The sequence below is a fragment of the Pipra filicauda genome, unplaced genomic scaffold (assembly GCF_003945595.2).
Source record: "Pipra filicauda isolate LSUMZ 115617 unplaced genomic scaffold, ASM394559v2 scaffold47_size6085603_pilon, whole genome shotgun sequence".
Classification (NCBI taxonomy): Eukaryota; Metazoa; Chordata; class Aves; order Passeriformes; family Pipridae; genus Pipra; species Pipra filicauda.
In genome coordinates this window covers 4,726,196-4,746,592 of record NW_024104620.1, presented here as the reverse complement: position 1 = coordinate 4,746,592, position 20,397 = coordinate 4,726,196, and the positions used below count along the sequence as shown (strand labels likewise).

The 20,397-nt window shown below is 42.9% G+C and overlaps 2 protein-coding genes across 2 annotated transcripts; both read right to left on the bottom strand.

Annotated features, from left to right (window-relative positions):
• Nucleotides 1–2,873: 2,873 nt before the first annotated feature.
• LOC113995829 (arylacetamide deacetylase-like 4) lies at nucleotides 2,874–7,128 on the bottom strand. The gene is made up of 4 exons (XM_027736303.2): nucleotides 6,952–7,128; nucleotides 4,858–5,074; nucleotides 4,429–4,492; nucleotides 2,874–3,685 (listed from the first exon to the last, which is right to left on the bottom strand). The coding sequence occupies exons 1-4, from the start codon at nucleotides 7,126–7,128 to the stop codon at nucleotides 2,911–2,913; spliced, it is 1,233 nt and encodes a 410-aa protein (XP_027592104.1). The 3' UTR covers nucleotides 2,874–2,910.
• A 2,161-nt stretch (nucleotides 7,129–9,289) lies between these two features.
• LOC113995832 (arylacetamide deacetylase-like 4) lies at nucleotides 9,290–13,281 on the bottom strand. The gene is made up of 4 exons (XM_027736306.2): nucleotides 13,099–13,281; nucleotides 12,509–12,725; nucleotides 10,392–10,455; nucleotides 9,290–10,064 (listed from the first exon to the last, which is right to left on the bottom strand). Exons 1-4 carry the CDS (start codon nucleotides 13,279–13,281, stop codon nucleotides 9,290–9,292), a joined length of 1,239 nt encoding a protein of 412 aa, XP_027592107.2.
• Between the last annotated feature and the right edge of the window lie 7,116 nt (nucleotides 13,282–20,397).

Sequence of the window (20,397 nt, the reverse complement as noted above, 5' to 3'; positions counted from 1 at the left end):
GCTGGCAGACCCTTTTGTGGGTATCTGAAATACGCTGGAGGATGGTTTGCTGCCTGCTCCGTGTGTAGTGCTGCGGGCAGGGCAGGGGGAGCCGCCGGTCCTTGCCCTGCCCGTGCCCTTCCCAACCCTCCACATCCACCTTCCCTGGCGAGCCGGCGCTGCGAGGGGAGGCGGTGGCCTGAGGGAAAGAGGGATGAGGGGGAGGACAGAGCCTTCTCCTGCCACACCCCTGGCTGACATCGACCAGCTCTTGATGGCCAAGTGGCTGCACAGTCCCACCTTCTCCAAAATCCTGTCCTGTGGGGAGAGGGAGGAGAGCTGGGATGAGCGAGAGAGGGGGAGAGACCCCGCGCCTGCCGCCCCAATGGGCGGAGAGCCCTGAGGGGGCAGCTGGTGAGGGGCAGCTGATGAGGAGCAGATAATGAGGGGCAGCTGGTGAGAGGCAGCTGATGAGGGGGCAGTTGGTGAGGGGCACCAGGGTGTCACGTATGTTGGTGAGGCTCTCCCTGCTTTGCCAGAGTGGGTCCCCTCCAGAAGGCACCGGAGGAGATGGAGCCATGAGGTGCCCGGTGAGCAGGTGCCCCCGAGCAGGTAGGCCCTCACGTCCCACTCTCTCTGTCAGGCAAAATGGCTCAGGGAGTTTCCATCTCTGTCTCATCATCATCTCATCTCTGACATCATCTCTGTCCCTCTCCCTCCATCTCTCTGTTGGGAGAGGGAGGAGAGCTGGGCAAAGCAGGGGGGAAAACCCCGCGCCTGCTGCTCCCGGGTGCAGGAGAGCCCTGAGGGGGCACCTGGTGAGGGGCACCAGGGCATCACGTTTGCAGGGCTCTCCCTGTTCCACCAGAGTTGTTCTCCACCAGAAGGGAACCAGAGAGGATGGATACATGAGCAGGTGCCCTGGAGCAGGTAGGGCCTCATGTCCCACTCCCTCTGCCAGGGCAGGGAAAAGGAGTTTCCATCTCTGCCTCATCAGCTTCACCCCAGTCGTGCAGCCCAGGTGTCTCTCTTCCCTCTAAGGTTTCCTGGGTTTCTGTTTTCATCTCCTTAAAAAGCACCCAGCCTTCCATTACTGGTACTTCCATTACCCAGCCGTCCTTGTTACTGGAAAGCCCCAAGAATGGCCTAAAAACATCATGTGTGCTTAGCTAAAGTGGAAATCAAAGTAATCTCACTTTTTATAAATATTTAATTTTAAATTTAATTAAGGAAGCTCAGCTGATAAAGCTTGGGCACTTATGGTTGATTTAATCCCTATGTATTAGGGAAAAATCTGGCTGAAACTCTATTTCAGGTCTAACAGAAATGATTTTTCAAAAAATTGTTCTCTCAAGTAAGCCCCCCCAAAATAAAAGTCATCAGTTAAGCCTTGATGCAGCCAGTAGGACTCAGGTATTTACACATACAACTTTACGAAAATATCACCTAACCCACGTTTCTGGCAGAAATCATGGCAGAGTTACTCACCAGAGTAGTTGTAACAATCATAAAAGCAAGTATAAATCGAAGTCGTCCGGGATGGCTCACTCCAGGAGGGATGCTGCGGTGGGCAAACTGAGTTTGAATTGTTCTCATGATTGCTAACATGAATGAAGCAACAATAATCACCAGCAGTATCACTGGCAGTAGATTCAAAAATGCCATTTCACATATTCAAATATGACGTGTCTTCACACCTTTCTTTGGTTTGGCTCTCTCAGGTAGAGAGATCTTGGCAAGTGTCACACACTTTAAAGTCCTTGGAGGTGTTATGCAATGGGCCAGCACTTACCACATTGGCAATGAGTCAATGTGTTTAATATCCTGTTTATCTTTATGGTAATTGTGGCACTGATAAAGGGCCTGGTGTTCTATAGGGAATCCTTGGAGTGTGGATGGTAAGAGTGAGTGTTCAGAGGCAGCAGCCGAGTCCTGCAGGGAGTTCTAGTTTATGACATGTATTTACAAGCAGAGCCAGTGAATGTGGAGGTTGAGTTGTCTCGTTCAACTGATCTGCAGGCACAACATACTGCTTCCTCTATTGTGGGCATGCTTTAAGTAGTTTGGAATATGTAGTTTTAACAAGGATATTTAGAAGAGAGAACGGGAACTAACACGGGGGGGCAGGAGGAGGGGGCACCTAACTAATGTGCTCTGCAAAAGTAAATGCATCAGTCTTATTTTCTTGTTAGAGTATTTGAGGTTTTGAGCAACCTGGTCTAGTGGAAGGTGTCTCTGCCCATGGCAGGGGCTTGGAATGAGATGAGCTTTAATGTTCCTTCCAACCCAGGCCATTCCCTGATTCTAGGATTCTGTTTAATCACAAGTTTTTCAGCATACTCATGTTTGATAAACATAGGAAAACACAACATTTCCTCCACTGTAATTTAAACTAAGCTGTCAATAGAGTATCTCTGTTGGGGGCAGTTGCAGCTGTAACTTCATTTCTTTTGAGTCTAAAATACCAGTTACCCACCCACAGACATCTTCTGCAAGTTGGTGACTGGGACTCTTAGACTCGGGTGCCACATGTAGCACAGGGCACAGGCTCTGCATTACAGCTCTGCAGTGCCTGTGCCTCTCCCCTTTGCCAAAACACACCCTTCTAGGAATAATGGAATCATCAGTTACAACTGAATAAAATAGGTCAGACCAGCTGTTGACTTAAAATTTTACTGCGTTTTTTATGTTTACTGAGAGAATAACAAGTGTCTGGTCCAAACAGATCACTGAAATAGGCAGACTGTGCATGGAATACTTCAAACAGCACTAAAAGACACTTTCATAGCACTCTTGAAATACCTTTTACATTACTCACCTGGCATAATTGCTTTTTAACCAATTGTCCTATCTGAGCTTCTTATATGGAATTCAGAAGCACAAAAGACCACAGGAATTTGGCAATTCTTACAGGAACGAAGAAAAATGTCGCTATAAGCTTTTCAGAAAGTTTATAACGTTGTCAAGACCCCTTTTTCCAGATGGAAATGACAGCCAGTCGCTACCAAAGGAGTTTATGATTCCATGGAATCCATCCTCGAGGTGGCACCAGGTCACCCGGACACCGTTGTCCTCCAGCCTCTTCTTGTACAACAAGCCGTCGTCCCGCAGCACGTCGTACTCACAGGTCAGGATGAAAGATTCTGGCAGCTGCTGAAGAATTGTGTCTGCAGCCAGCAGAGGGCACAGGTTGGGCTCACAGAATCTCTTCACCTTCTCAAAAACTTCAGTTGTACAGTCAAGCAGCACACGCGGCTTGTAGCCTCTGACCTTAAATTTCTCGGGGATGTTGTCTGGACTCACCCACTTTTGGTAGTTTAATTTAATGTCTATAGGAATATGGGAACCTTCCAAGACCTCTTCCAGATTCGTTGCATTCCCATTTAGATACTGTAATACATAGAAAGCAGCACGTTCTCGGAATAACAAAGGGACTCCCCGGTTCTGTTGATAAGACGGTAAATTGAAGTCCAGGGCCTGAAGGCCCGGGTAGAGCAGGATCTGAGCACGCAGTTTGGGGAGGTCTGACCTGCCTGCAAGGGTCTGGCTCACAGCAGCTGCCAGGTTGCCCCCAGCACTGTCCCCACAGACAGTGACCCGGGCAGGGTCCACGCCGTAGTGCTCCAGGCGGTGCAGGAAGTGCTGGGTGGCGTTCAGGCAGTCTTCGTAGGCAGCGGGGTATTTGTGCTCAGGGGCCAGACGGTACCTGGGACACAGAGAGGCAACAATTTAACGGAAGGAAACACTAGTTTGAAACGTTCCTGCAACGTCCCTGATCACCTCAGAATGTTCATTGTCTCCACGGGTTGATCATCAATAAACTGTGCCTGGGTGGTGCAGATTATTTTATCATGATATCATTTGTTCATGATATCTCTCAGGTCTTTAACAACACAGGAGTACTCAGCTGCCAACTATATGCAGGTTTTACTGACAATCATTTAGTTATTTTCTACTTTAGCTTTCCATGGGCCAGGAACAAGTGGCAATACTTCTGGTTTATGTCTTTGTTAGGCAAAGTTATGTAACTATATCCTCATAATTCGAATCATTATGCCAGTATTTTGATGATGTATTAGCTTGTCATTCATGTCATGCTTCTGTAAGCATCAAGCAGGCTTTCCTTGAATAAGGATTAAGGAGATCATATGGCTTACTATCTGTTCACAATCACTTTTGAGTTTGGAATTTGAAAACATTGATCCAAAACTTCATTTTCCAGCTAGATATCCCAAAGCATTATTTGTGGTGTAGTCAGACAGTGAAAACAGCCCGAGTCAATCTTCAGTGGCTCCAGAGAAGAGCAGAGTGAATTTGTAAATCACACCCCCGACAAGTCCCACAGAGACATTTCTCCAAGGAAGGTTGTTGCTATGACTGATGGGCACAGAAGGTGGTATTGGCACTATGGGAAATAATCTCTCAAAAGCAGCAGGAGCAGAGACTCACCCCACAGATACAACCACGGAGTCACTGTCTCTGGCAATAGAGCGACACAGCTTTTCGTGGGTCTCTGAAAGAAACAGAGGTGGTGGGGTTTGGGTTGGTTTTTCCCCAGAGCACTGATGTTGCCTATTGCATAAGTCAAAGAATTGCAAGAAGAAAATACTCTCTATTTTTCTCTGCCCCTTCCTACACAGCTCCTCAGATCTTTTGTACCCCTTCATTCATTAATTTTCCCCTCATATAATTGTCCTTGTGTGTAAGAAAAGCTCCATGAAGCACAGCAGATGCTTTCTTCTGGCAGCAAGAATGAGGAGATTGTGGTTATACTCAAAGGTTGTAACTGCCACAGATCAAGCAACAACCAACTTTACTATTTATGAAGTATGTATGTATTTAACTAAACTATAGTGTGTTTTCTGTTAGATATCTTACCAATACTTCCAAATACCCATCCTCCTCCATGGAAAAACATAACACCTCTCCTCTGGCTGGCAGACAGAGCCTTAGGCTGGTAAATCCTTACAGGCACCTTCTCAAACCACAGATCCTTGATGAAGAGCTTTGGGTCCACTCCCAGGGTCTTTCTGCCTTGCATGTACCGGACAAAGCTCACCTGGGTGCAGATGCCAATGTTTTCCAAAATCTTTCCCTGTTCAAAGGCAAAGAGAACAGAGAGTTCACTGAAAAGATTCTGTGCTTTCCAAAGTAAAGGAACTGTGTGGACAGTAAACTCAGGGTATCTCAGTCATGAATTTTAGGGCAGTGATAAATTAACTGAGTAGTTGTACAGGTAAAGTACAACTGAACAAGTAACAGCAGCATCAGGAGAGGTTATCAGAGAGTTACATGAACCAAAGCCCAGAACCCCAGACAGAGCAGAATTAACAGACTGGTGAGACAGATCTCTCTGCTTTCTCAGTGGGTCCTTTACCTAACATTGAAAGTGAGATAGGTTTTCATGGGTTACTCTATCCTTGCCCCCCAGAAGATGTGAAACCAGAGCAGAAGTGATCGTTCTGGTGCTGATTTTTATGGTACAGATACTTGCCCAAAGTAGAATTAAGCTAAGAATATATTTGATAATTGCTTTTTGATTCATCTCAGAAGTCTCACTGGTGTGTGCAAGGTACTGACAAGAAGACCCTGAGATATTTAGTAGGAATGAACTTCTGCCACAGGGATATTCATGCCAGGCAGGGGGAGATGAAAAGAATACAAATCAAATATGGTCCAGCATAACTTTGCATAAATCAAAAGGAAAGGCATAGTCTCTGTTTTGAAATACATTCTGTAGCCATGCCAAACCAGTACTTTGCTCCTGAGGAAGATTTGGATCAAGCTGACAATATTCAATATTCTATTATGAATATTTCTTACTACACATCCACATTTGCATGGATTGTCAGCAGTGTCATGACTCCATATATTTACCTATGACAGGCCTTTTCATTAGTGACTCCAGCTGTTTATACTGTTCTCCATGCCTGCTCTCACTCTCACATTCTTCTTGCTTGTTTTCTTTTACCCTGTGTTGTTTATATTGCAGCATATAATGCTGGTTTAGGGTACAAGTGGGCAGTGGATTGATGATCAAGAGAGAACTGGCTTTTCCAGCTTAGGTGAAGTAATCTTTTTCTAATTACAAGCTCTGTGCTGCCAAAGCATGAGAAAATACATCTAGAATTCTTTCCTATGGTCCACTGTAATCTAGAGTATTTCTGACACAGAATTTTTTTTTCCTTTTTTCCTCGTTTAAATTTTAAATAGTTTGTCCCTCTTGGAGATGTTTAATTAAATTAATTAAATTAAATATATGCACAATTTCTGCTATCTCCTATCTAACAGCACCTGTCACGAGAGCACCTGTACATCTGTCAGTACATGGAATCACCCGTGATTCAGAGAGCTCCTCTGTCAGCAGAGATCACCAGCTGTTCAGTGCAGCTTTTGGGGACTGGTTACCTTCCCAGGCTGGTTCACCTGGGAGAGCTGGGCTGGCCAGAGCCCCTCATTCCCATCAGACAATCCTGCTTGGTTGCTGCAGGAGTTACATGAATGTATTTAGGGCAGACAGAATTCCTTCAGCTCCTCTTGGGCAACATTACCTCGTTTTGTCACTTGTGCAACACAAACTCCCCCTTCCCAAAACCAATTTTGAAACGTTCAGTTTCTCATTTTATGTTCAAAACAAATACAGAACTCCTCATCAAACATTCTTGGTCAAATCACTGCTGGGTTAGCACGAGCCATGGCAGAAGCACGGTCAGACTTCCCCACACTTGTGTTAGGCAGCATTTTGGTGCCACCTAAGGCAGAGCTGGGCAGGACTGGACTAGAGCAGTGCAGTGTCAAAAGTCTGGTAAAAGTTTCTTTAGCAAAACTGAGCTAAATACAACATGCAGCACGACAGCAAAGCCCTGCTCTCCTCTCTGGAAATAATTTCCAGGCAGGCTTCTAGCACTGCATTAAGTTTAAAATCTACAGGTTCACTGTTCTTCCCCCAGAAATCACACCAGGTTCACTTACCACCACAGCTGTGCTTATTAAAATTATATGAATGATTCGGAGCTTTGCAGGCTGGTTCACTCCAGGAGGAATTTCTGAGTTGGAAAAATCAAAATTAATCGCCCCCATGACCAACAGTATAAATCCAGCAACAAAACCTGCTAAGAATAACACCAGCACTGTGAGTACCACTGCCATTCTGCTGAACAGCAGTGATCTGAGATGTCTTTGATTTGACTCTTTCCAAGATATATTTGGCTTGCTACTTCCTGAGTCTTTGTTTGCTCTGGTAAAAACCCCCCTCCTCCCCTTTACAAATACATTAGCAGGTATCTTTCCCTCTCCTACTTTCTGTCTCCCTCACTCCTGTTATCTCACAAAAGATAAGTTGGTGCAAGTCCTGGATTCATTAACAGGTCTATGCTAGCACCATTTTGGAATTTTTGCAAGAAACCAGTCCCGAGGTGGGAGAATGAACTGCATTAATATCAAATTAGTTGGAGGTGGAAAATGGACACAGGGCATTTGTGTGCTTTGAGTCTGTGACACTGTAAAACACCTGCCTGAAGGAGAGTTCCCTCAGAGCTGGGAACCTGCCTGTGATGATTGTCACTCCAAAGGGCCACATGGATCCACCCCAGTGCTCTTTTGGAAAGGTGCACTTAGAAAATTATGTCATTTCCCCAATATCAGGTCTTTTTAGTGTTTGTGTTTTCTTTTAGCAGAAGTCTGTGGTTAAGAAAAGCCACAGGAAGTTCAGATTCATGACTGGGTGACCTTGTAGGAGGTAACCTTCAGTAACTCAGTGTGCTACTAGTGATTAAAGAGTTTCAAATCAAACTACTTTATCTTGTTCTTGCTGAGGAATGGGATTGTGCTAATGCAGAGATGGTGTATTTTAAATGATGCTTGATAATTAATTAATCAATTGTGAATCTAAGTCTGCAACTCTTCAAACAACTAGGATGTCAGAACACTGGCATTGCAAATTCCCAGGGAAAGGAGAGAGATAAGAATCTAAGTTTAGTAGGCAGCAATGGTTTTGTTGTTGTTGTTGTTGTTGTTGTTTTAAATTTAAACTGTAAGTGATGGGGGGAAGTACCATGTCATTTTAGCTACAAAACTTTATAAAAAATTAATTTTATATTTTTTCCCTGTGAGAAGTTGAGTGTTTTTAGTAAGGTCATGATAAAATATTCTGTAGTAGAGGGTAATATTTTGTTTAAACCCAGCAAAAGTTCACTAAAAAAATAATAGTCCACCCAGCAGTGTTCCTGGACTTTCAGTTTGTGTTATGTTTTCACAGTTATGTGATCCTATCCAGCTGTCTAATTAGCCAATTACTGTGCACAGATGTGACCAGGTGGAATTAGCAAGCTTGTTGTCTCTGCCTGCCTGTGTTTTGTGGTTCCTTTCACCACAAGGTTCAGTCAGGTTTATCAGTCAGTATGTGTTTAGCAAATGTAACTCCTACTCTTGCCACACAGATATTTGCAGTGCTAGCTTTTATTTTTTGTTGTTGAAAGCATCACAGAATCGCCACAGCATTACAGTGATAATACAGATAATATAATCTTGTGCTTCTCTACCTTCTTACATGGTCTTCAGAACTTTTTCAACAAACAGCATAACAGGTAGCCTTGAGCACAAGATAATCCTGAAAGGAAAACAAAGGCTACAGAAAAGAAAAGTCTCAGCTCTGCACTTCCCTGACAGGTACACACTCACTGAAGTTCAGGGATTCCAGTTTAAGAATGAAGTTCCAAAATGAAACATTATTTTTTTCAGATTCCAGACAAAATCAAACTCATTCTCGTTCCAGTTTAAGACTTCTGCTCCAGACAGGAGCCTTCCTTTTGCCTACCCTTTTTCTAGAGCAGTCTTTGTGCAGATTAACCCTAGGAATTAAATTCATGGCTGCAATTCCACTGTCTGCCACAAGACTTCATAGAACCTGAGCTCTCCATCTGATACCATAACCACCTCCTGTCTCACCAGGGCCAAAGCAGACCTCAGTTGTTGTCTTCAGCATTTCTGGGCAGTTGAAGACTCTCCAGGCAGATTCCTGCCACTTCCCTTCAGTGAGTGCCAGCCATGCCAAGATACTGGAATTGTTTTAGGGAAACAGGTCAGGCCAGGTGCCTCACCTTTGCATCTCGGTCTTACTGCTGTGTTTTCTAGAATGGTGGTGCTTTAAATAATCTGAACCTTTGTTTGAGAGTCACTGCAGAAGCAGAAATTAGAAAGTACAAAATGCAGTCAAAATCCAAACCGTAGATCAATAGTGTTTACATTCTTTGCCAAGTATAAATTCATCAAGGATAATGCCAGACTTGCATCTTTCTTCTGAAAAATCCTTCTATAAACTGTTTATATAATTCACCAGATTATCCACTATCTTTTTTCCAGAAAGAAAGGAAAAAATCCCATAGCCAAAAAAGGCTAGAATTCCATGGAAGCCACTCTCAGAGTGATACCAGGTCACTTGAACACCATTGTCCTCTAGTCTCTTCTTGTATAACAGTCCATCATCCCTCAGCACATCAAACTCACAGGTCACAATGTAGGCCTCTGGGAGCTGGCAAATAACAGAATCTTCAGCTAAAAGTGGGGAAAATGTCAGTGCTAAAACTTCCTTGATAGTTTCATAGACTTCAGGTTTGTACGACGGGGGTGTCGGGGGTACGTAGCCTCTAATCTTAAATTCATCAGGAACGAGGTCAGCACTCACCCATTTTTTATACTTGCTCCTCACGCTCTCACAAACGTGACAGTTGTGCAGGATATCTTTCAGAAATTTAGGTTCTTTGTTAAGGTAACGAAAGCAGAAGTAGAGAACCAGCTTCCGATACAAGATGGGCACTGAAGCGTTCTGCTGGTAGGAGGGCAGCTGGAAATCCAGCCCCTGCAGCCCCGGGTAAAGCAAGACCTGAGCACGTACTTTTGGCAGATCTCGATTATTCAGCAGTATTTGGCAAATAACCGTAGCGAAATTAGCTCCACAGCTGTCCCCACTAACGATGATGAGAGCAGGATCCACGTGGTACTCTTCTAAATTCCTCATGAAGTACAAGGTGGCATTGAGACAGTCAAAGTACTGCCCTGGGTATGGGTGTTCTGGAGCCAAACGGTACCTGAAGTGCCAAAGATATTGCGGTCATTGTCAACAGAGTTACAAACATTGAATTTGTGATGCTTGTGATTGCTGTGATAGTTATGTAGCCCTTTATTTCCTAGATTTTAAAGATTATATTCTTTTAACTAGTGTAGATTGGAAGGCCAAACTAATGGTGTTACGGCTATTTCGCCTATAAGCACATTTCTAAATTAAATAAATTCTAAATTAAGTGAAAAATAGGGAGCATGATCTAAAATAGTAAATATTTTTAGCATATTTTTCAGAAATATTTCAACTGAGAGCTGTATTCCCATAAATACTTCTATGGAAAAGTAACACTTACCCAACAGACACAACCACTGAGTTGCATTTTTTGGCCATATAGCGGCATATTCTTTCAAAGGCTCCTAAAGAGAAAGTTTATCAGAAATGATGGTTTGAAAATCAAATATCCCTTTGAAATGAAAATATAGACCAGTGAGTTACTTCTGCTCTGCAGTATGATCTTTACATGTGAACAAGTTCTCTGGTTGTTGGTCTGTGGCTGTCAGGGCATCACAAGGGCAGGTAAGGATGGTGATACTGGGGAAACCCAGAAATCTGTCCAGGCTGCTCTCACACCTCACCTGGTGTGAGAGCTCAACAAAAGCTGAGCAGAGCATAAGCTGAGGACAAACATAAAGTAATAAGGACCATACAGGAATAATGAATGAGCAGTTTGGGGAAGTTTGATTCTTGTGGTGACACAGGATCCTTGACATTTTTTCCCAGAAAGGGAGACAATCCTTGTTGTCTCAGTAGCTGGGAGCTCAGCCCCTGACTGCTCTGGATCCCCTTCTGAGCAACCAAGGCTATGAGTGCATACAGGACTCTGGGCACTCCTCTGAGACAGAAGCTGTCTAATGCCCTTGATTAATGTTTCTGCTCTGAATTACCCAAACCACTTCTCGACCCCATGATTTTAACATTAACAGCTTTGTGCAGGGAGGAGTTCCCTCACTTGCTCACAAAGGTGTGAAGAGCCATTTCTATTTGCTCCTTTTGAGCCTGGCATTCACTATTTCCATTTGGGGCCATTAACTCTGAACCTGTGGCTGCCCCATCCCTGGAAGTGTCCAAGGCCAGGTTGGACAGGGCTTGGAGCAACCTGGGCTGGTGGAGGATGTCCCTGCCCATGGCAGGGGGTGGGACTGGATGAGCTTTAAGGTCCCTTCCAGCCCGAACCATTCTGGGATTCTGTGGTTTGTGCATGAAGCATGACTTCCATTTGTATGGATTTTAAGGAATGAGCCATATTCATCTGTCCATTGATTCTGTTCCTCATTGTAGCTTCTGCTGGTCTGCTGGTTGCAGACTTCAGGCCTCCTGGGCTGGAGATTCCCCAAGTCCTTTTGAAAGCTTGTCATCATGCTGGTGGCTTTCCTGTTATCGAGTTCCAATGGGAACTGAACCAAAGGCCAGGTCCCACACTCAGTGCCCGGGGATGGCTCCTACCTTCAGCCATGGCATGTGAACAACCACTCACTCTGCAACTTGTGGTGTGTTTTTTTCTTCCAGTGAAAGGAATTCACCTTTCATCAGATCACAGGGGCTCATCTCTTGAGTCCTCACTGCCACCCAAACTAGCTCCAGACAAAGAACCTGACACACCACCCAGCTTCACGTGCAGTGAAGCCAGGGGAGATAATTTCTGCCCAGTGCAGAGTGGAACCTGAGGCACTGGGAGTTAGGTCATTGTTCCTGCAGGGTGCTGAAGGAACCAGGAACCTGAAGTCTGCCCAATACAGTGCTAGTGCAGACCCGCCCTTTGAAACAATAAAAGATTTAAACCCTAGAAATTACCCTGTCTGGCCCCTGGAATGAAATCCAGATTTTCATACTAGGGGCCTTGGTTTCCAGACAAAGCACTTGTAGCCTTGGTTGCTCAGAAGGGGATCCAGAGCAGTCAGGAGCTGAGCTCCCAGCTACTGAGACAACAAGGATTGTCTCCCTTTCTGGGAAAAAATGTCAAGGATCCTGTGTCACCACAAGAATCAAACTTCCCCAAACTGCTCATTCACTATTTGCATTTCCCTTCATTTGGATTCATGTTTGCATGAATGGGAATATATTTACAGATTCTTTTTTTTTAAATGTATTCTTTAAATTCTTCCTTGGGCCCATGTTATATATTTTATGTAGGAGAAGAGTATTCTGAGCAGAGCAGAGTCCCTCTGCTGACAGCTGAGTGAGGGGCTCTGGGATCTGTAACCCAAAGGAAGCAGAGATGTGACTTCCCCTAACATGACACTATTCATTCCACAAACACTTTCCAGCACTGAGCACAAACACTTTCTAGCACTGAGACTGCAAAGACAGGTGTCATTGGGAAGGACAGGGCACACACTGACTGACATGTCTGGAGGTAAAAATGTAGAGGTTTGGATTTGACTTGAAAAATAAAACTTGCCCATTTCTTACTAATGCTCCCAAATGTGCCAGCGCCTCCGTGAAAATACAGAATTCCTCTTCTTTTGCCAGTGGGTGGGCTTTTGGGCTGATAAATCCTCAGGGGTACCTCATCTACTTTGAGATCTTTGATAAGCAGTTTGGAGTCTCTCCAGGGGGGTATTCCATCGAGCAGTACTCGCAGTACAGTGAATTCATTGCAGATCCCCACCTTCTGCAATATCTTTCCCTGTTGGAAAGAAAGAATTTGGAAGAAGAGGAGTAATGTTGGCTTGCTCCTGAACAGACAGGATTATTATATGTACATGCACTTCAATAGGTACAGGATACATCTAAATCCTTGCTTTAAATTGTCCTATGAAACAGTTTTCCAGAAAAAAAGTGGCTGCAGTTTGACTGAAAAATCCAAAGAAGCTTTTAGGATTAGTCATCTCAGTTTTATGAGTTAATTTAACATGTTTTGGTTCATATATCAGTGCTTACAGGCTTCAGGGGGCTGAATTGCTTCCTTTTTTTTTTTTTTTTTTAAGCCATTATCTTCCAGCTCCCAACTGTCCTTCCCAAATCCAAGTGCAATCCCAGTCTGAAGGAAGGTGACTTACCGCGATCATGGCTGAAATCATCACGGCATTGCAAAAACGGAGCTTTAGAGGTTGGTCAATCCCAGGTGGCAGCTCTGAATTGAAAAGATCATACAATACCCCCACCAAAAACAGCGCTGGTATCAGAACAGGAGAAATATAAATCATTCCTATAATTGCTAAAGTTGTACAAACAGATGCCATTTCACTTCAGTGGAAGCGAAATCTCAAAAATCTCTGCTGTGTCAAGACTTGTTTCCAAGTGTGTCTGAGGTGTCTTCACAGGAGACTAAGAGCCCGGGTCATAGGCAGGAATAAAAGTTTATAATGTTGCAATACAATGCAATGCAGTTTTCTCCACCCTTCTTTTGCTAATGATAATATTGGCAACACTTCCTGACAATGAGGAGAGGGCAGGGTGGGGGGGTTGTACCCTTTACAAAAGGTGGGATTCAGGGCCTATGGAATTGATTGATACCACGAGCTCTTCACTAACAAGGAGAAATTAGTATTCAGAGGGCCCTGATTTGCAGACTGTTTGGTTTGGTGTGGATTCATTATGGATGAATTTTGCAGTGTTGAATTTTAGTGACTTGGGGCTACCTGCAGTTCTCATCGAGGTGTATATATATTCTTCTCTGAGAATAAAAATATTCAAATCTGCATTTTTTACGAATTGTTTCATAGGGGAATGCACAGGCACAGTCATGCTTTAATTCTGGTTTGTGTAAGAGTACATTTGCTCAGTGTATAAAATCAGTGTATAAAATCCTGTATAACATACAGGAAGGTCTCTCCAGGCACATGGTGGTGTGTTTGTAGATTCAAGCCACTGTTATTTCTGGTCAAAGCTTTTCATTAGCTACACCCTCAGAGTTTTATATTCATTGTAATTCTTGTTTGTAGTACAATGTGGAGACATTATGAATACAGGTGTGTTGGTGAGGGATGATTACAGTTGGTGGCAGTTGTTTGATGAAATAATTTTTCTGGTTTGTATTCATCTTACTAGAATTCCCTTTTCCACACTACTTAAAAGTTACAGCTCACAAACCCTTTTAGTGTCCTGGTTTTTAAAGTGGAACTGTAGTCAGAAAACTGAATTAGTCCTTAGCTTTGTTAGCTAAATCAAAGTATTGATTTAAATCAAAGAAGTAGCGACAGCTGATTTGCACAACACTGGCTTGTGAAGATCAGAATGTGTGGGATAAGGATGTGTGGGATATTGGGAAAGAGGCAGGTCATCAGCTGCTCACTGTAGGGGCCTTTTCTGTGCTGAGATTGGCTGATTTGGGGCCTTTCCCTTACACAAATTTAGGGTAGTTATGTTGAAGCCAAGCTCAGGTCTCCGTGGCCAGGGCTCAGTCTGTCCCAAACCTCTCAGCTGTCCTGCACAGGCTCTGCAGCACAGCTGGGGCAGCCCAGGGATGCTGGTTGGTAGTTCTAGAAACAGTTTGTGATATTATATTATTATATTATATTTATATTATTATATTATATAAATATTGTGATATTACAGCACAGCCAGTGGGTTTCTGTTATTTGTTTTCCCAAATATTCCTGTCAGAAGAGCACAGATCTTACTAAGTGCTGATTGCTGATGTCTGTGCCATCAACCCAAACACCCTGAAATAAATTCCCACATGGAGATCACCTTTGAAGGCTGCATTTCACCATTCTTGATGATTTCTTACATTTGAATCCTCAGAGGAGGCAATTTTTGTGCTTTCAAAAGAACCTCTAATCAAGAACAATAAATTCCTCAAGGCACTTAGCACTTCAGTGGCAGTAAATGAAACTTTTAAAGGCAACCAGAGCCGGTTAAACTCCTGATATTGGGAGGGCTCAGTTCCCATTGTGAAAGCTCCATATCAAAGAGCACGTGTCTGTCTGCTGGGGCTCTGTGAGCTCTTGCTGACACCGTGTTGGCAGCAAGACTTTTCTTCACCTTTTCAGTGAGTCAGTAGTTAATCACCTTTAATCAAAACCAAAACACCTCACAGACACCGTCTCTGTTTTGAAACCTTAATGGATCTGACCCAGTGGAAGGAACTCTGCTTTACTGTCTTTTTTTATTTAGAATTAAATTTACAAAGGGACGGTTTGGTTTTGATTGTTTGCTTTTTGCTGTTATGCCCTGTCATCAGTTGTCATCAGTAAGCATCTGTTGTACAGTCGTGGCAATCTGAACAAAAATCTTTCAGCTTTGTTTTACAGCCTTTTTATTGCTAAAGAAGTGGTGGTGAAGTAATGTTTCAGAATAATATCTTAATGTCTTAATCTCTTAATGTGTTACTCTTAGAGGGTACTCAGAGCATGCTCAGTTAGAGCATGTTCTACCTCTGTGCTCTTTGCCCTGTTACTACAATGTCCATGTTTGTCCACAATCAAGCAAACCCCATGATCTGAGAGCTGCTTGGTCCTTCTAGGGATGCTCATGTTGACAATTATGTCATGATATTGGTGCCTTAGATTCCAGATATTTCAGCTATTTCCAGTCAGCCATTCCTGTACCTGCAGATGGATGGGTGGGAATATCTGTGAGCACTGTCAGTCTCTCACATTGTTATAAAACAGCCATTGAGGTTTTCAATGGGTTTTTTCCCCGAATTGTTTTTGAGGTGTTAAATTATCCCCCAAAAAAATATTTTATTGCCTTTCAATCCACTCCATGAAATGAATACCTTAAATCTTTGCAAATAAAAAGGCTTCTTCTCTTTCTAGCAGTAGAGAGATATTCTAAACTTCCTTCTCTTATTAATTTTTCAGCGTATTTCTAATGGTCAGAATAATGATGGGAAGGTGAAGTTCAATAACAACACCTATCCAAAGAAATACCACATTTGCTGGTTTTCCCCAGGCCCAACCCATGGGGTTTTCAAAGGCTTTTGTAGCTGTGGAATCACACCCAGCTTTGTAGGCTGAGAATGTGTCAAACTCATCAACTTCCCCTCAGTTTTCAGCAGCAGAGGCAGCAGCTGCCAAAGCCAACACCAAGGAAGGCAGAGGGGTCAGTGGAGCTGCTGAGTCCTGGGACTGTCATGTGTTACTGGTTTCCTTGTCAAGTTTTCCTCCAGAACGGTGCAAAACATTCCACTTTTGGCTGCAGGCTCTTTCCTCTCACAGTGGCCTGCAGTCAGGTGACTATTGCAGAGCTCTCTGTTGAACACAGGAAATCCTACAGTGAGTGAGTAATAAAGGAGTCACTGTGATGACTGGGGTATTGATTCCATCAGGCACAGCCAGGCTTAATAACTGACTGGGAGGAAACAGGAAAAAATAATTTATTAAAAAAAAAACCAGAAATACTAGATTCTGATACAGTCCTTTGTTTTTTTAATGTTCATTTCAAACTGAAACACTCTGGTAAATATAATTTGTCTGGCTTTTTTAAATTATTATTGTTTTCTCTAGGTAATTTAGTAGGATAATTAGACCCTGTAGAGTAATTTAACTGACTTTGGTTTTACCAAGGAGAGCATGTGAGGAACTTGCCCCCCTTCAGTTCACATTTCTTTTCTTGGTTTTATATAAACAAATCACTGGATGCATCTCAGACCTCTCCATACGTGCCAGCCTGAATCTTCTGATCTGTGAGGTGGATTTAATATGCCCTTTACAGTGGCAATAAGAAGCTTTAAGAAATTATAGCTTAGTCTATGCTCTGCCATACTGGTGTTTAAAGGTTCTGTGCATTTGCCTCATCCATGTCCTTCATTTATTCTGCCTCCCACCTCCCTTTCGGTGTCCTCCCTTTTTCTTATCTCCATCTCCCCACCCAAATGAGTAGTTACTCCCTGTGTGTTTTGCTCTTACTCACGACTGAAAGCCATCTTTCACTTAGTCTGCCACAAATCTTTATTTTAGCCTTTCCTCTCTTCCTCTGGAGTTATTCTTTGAGGTGAAAGTCTTCCAAATGACTCATAGGCTAAACAGCTGCTAACAAGTTCTGGAGTAAAAAGCTGCACTGTATTAAAAAAAAATAAAATTAAAATATGACAAATGTTGTGTATTAGCATTCAGCAGTGGAAATTCAGATCTTGTGCTGTCCGGTTCAGAGCAGATACATTTTTGAAATGCTGGTTCAACAGGAGGTTTTTGGTAGGTAGCATTTAGAAATCTGGGAGGATTGTTGGGTGTCTGTGTCTCTGTAGCTGTGCAATTCTGTTCCTCAGAGTGGATCAGTTCTGCTCACAGAAATTGGAAATTAATTCCAAATATGCTGCCCTGGAACATCCACCTGGGCTTCCATGGCAGGTCACCACACCAAGATGTATTTTTATTAAGTCACAGGCAATTCGAATGTAAATATAACAACTGCAACTGCCCTTGTTTTGCCATGGCCAGGTTTGTCTGAGTCTCAGAGCTCCAAATATTCAGGTTAGCAGTGTCTTCACTGTCAGCACAGTGAATCACTGAGGTAAGGGGCAGTCAGAGAAGGAAGACTGACAGCAATAAAAGCAGCCATAGTTTACAAGATTATGCTTATTTATTTCAGGAGCAGTACAGTCAATGTGCATCATAGGCAGAAAATAGTGTTAAATGCTTTTAAGTAAATAATATTATTTATAAATAATATAGCCAATAAATTTGGAATGTTTGCTAATTGCCTCCTCATTTTAAAAACACTTTCTGTGGTATGTGACTTTTAACTAGAGTGGTACAAAGAGGTGATGTGAAGACAGCAAAGCAGAACATAATTGCAGTTGTAGACTTCTTAATAAACCACTTAATTGGTTTATTAAAATCAATAAACCACAGTTGATTGGTTTGGAACAGGTAATCTAAAGTTGTTATGGCTTAAAATGTGCTCTGTTATTAAACAGACAGCTTCAGGCTATGAGGACACAACGAGAGGTTCAGTAAAATACATAAATCTAAAGCACAGATTGCCCTTCAGTGATGCCTTTCAGGTCCTCACCCGGTGTGCCCAGGGCACGAGGAGCTCTGCCAGGTACCTGCAAACCCAGGTGTGTGCTGACACCTGCTGATGGAACAGTGCAGGGCCATTCCCTGCCCCTGTCCTTGCTTCCTTCAGCGTCTTCCTGTAACACAGAGCTGCTCAAAGGGTGTCAAGACTTCCCAGTTGCACTGAGCTTTCCAGCATTTCACTTGTTTTCAGGTCTTGACAGTGTGTTGATCTGTTCCTGGACCCTCTTATTTGGGATATAAGTGCCTTTGGGCCAAAGTCTAGAGCCCAGATAAGAAATGTGGCTCGTGTCCATGTTATTTGGGGTTAATACCCCTGGATGGACGAGCCTTGTCCACACTCATTCCTGCCTGGAGAGCAGCATGGCATGGGCTGTCTCTTCACTCAGGGTGCAAACTCCAGAGGGAATCATCCCCTCAGGCACCTCACCTTCCCTTGTGGAAGGAACTGGTTGTTTCTGTCAAGATGGGAAGTAACTGCCCCATCTAAGAAAACTTATTTCTCAAAGTCATATTTTCCTAAGCTCTTCATAGACAAAGACCCCTCGATAACCCAGCAGTTCTCTGGGTTAAAAAAAAAATAAATCTGTATTATCTTCAGCATGTCATCTTTGGGTTGTAATACCCCTGAGAGATTTGCCAGTTGTCAGCTTTTGTCTTAGCCTGACTGGATCTGTATTTCAGTGTCAGGAATGTACTGGTCTGTCCCTTCATGGACAAAGTGCCACTGATGTCACCTCAGCATTAGTGGCATGGGTTGCCCATATGAAAACCAGGCAGCATTCAACAGTGTCAGTGAAGATGTGTGCCTAGAAATCAGGAAAGACTGGAAAGATTTTCTGGGTCTTTTCCTTATTCACATTGTATTCACTCAAGAGAGGCCACATGGAAGATCCCTGTAAAATTTCCTCTCTTTCCCTGGCTGTGCTATGTGAGTGTGACTAAATGTCACTCATATTGTTCTGGCAGGCTTTATTTGCTCTTATGCTGAATATAAATCCCAGCCATGCAGAGCATTGCAGAACGTCCTTCCCTTGGCTGTGGGGTGTCTTGTGTCAGAACACCTTCCTCACACAACTGTCTGCAGCACTTTGCTTTTGGTCGTGGTTTAAATAAGCCAGTGGGGGGCAGGAAATATATACAATAATATCAAGTACAGAGAATGTTATTTGTAAATGACAGAACTGGAAATTTCCCTGACAAGAGGGAGGGTAATTTTAGTGTGGGGAGTGTTCCAGGTGTTAATTTAAGCAAAGACAGTCAGAAGTTTTGACTGTAAGTAAAATTGCATCCTCACCCTGCTTCATGCCTTTTAGCATCATGCCTCCCAAGTATAACTCACTGAAGAATTTAGGACCACAGAGTCTAGTGACATGATAAATTATTATAATTCAGGATATAAGACCATAATAGAAACTGAAATAATTACACTCTTCTACAGTTATAAATTCACCTCAGCACAGCGTCATTAAAACATTTACTGACATTTATTGACAATGTTGAGTACATTTCTATGAAAATACCTCACACCCTTGTAATGCCATTTTATTTTGTATAGTTTTACTTATCATACATCTCTTGTTGTAAACAGCTTAAGACTGACATGAACTTCGATTTGGTTCTTTTTCCTTTCTCCTTCATTGTCCTTCCTCTGCGATGGCACTTTACAGTGTCCCTTTATGGAAAAGTCCTTCCTGCACCAGGCACTGCAGGCCTAAACAATACAAGCTCTTTGTAAAGGAACTGATATTGCTTTATATTCCCACATAGCTTTTATCTCTATATAAAATATATATGCATGGTTTTTTTAGTAGGTGTTGTTTTCCTTAACCAATACTTCTTATAACATCTGTAATTCCAGGCCTAACCCTTTTTGTCTCCTTTCCTTTTCTTCCCCTCCTTTCACTTATGTCCATGTTCACATTTTTCCTCCTGTATTAAGAACAGAGAACTCTTTAAGCTTGTTTCAAATTCAGCTCCCACCAGGATTTCCTAAACCATTGCCTGTGCTCATTATACACTGACCCTGCAGATTTCATGCCCTGTTACCTGCCCCAGGTTGTCCTCAAACGTGGTTTGAGTTTTAATATTACCAGAACTTCATTAAACCAAACTGCACTGCAAACCCCTTGCTGTGTGGACTGGATCTTTAATGGCTACAAGAGAAAACTGAAGAGTTGGTAGAGGAAGGAAATGTAAGTCCACCTGATTTTGCCTCTCCTGGAAGAAAATTAAGCAAAAGCCATCGTGAAATCAGCTTATCAGATAAAAAGAAGAACAGATGCAATGCAGAAATCTAAGGTGATGACTTAAGGAAAATTGATTTTTTTTAAAAAAAATCTTTGTAAGCAATAAGATAGGACTCAGGAAAGGAAAGCAAGAAATTGAATT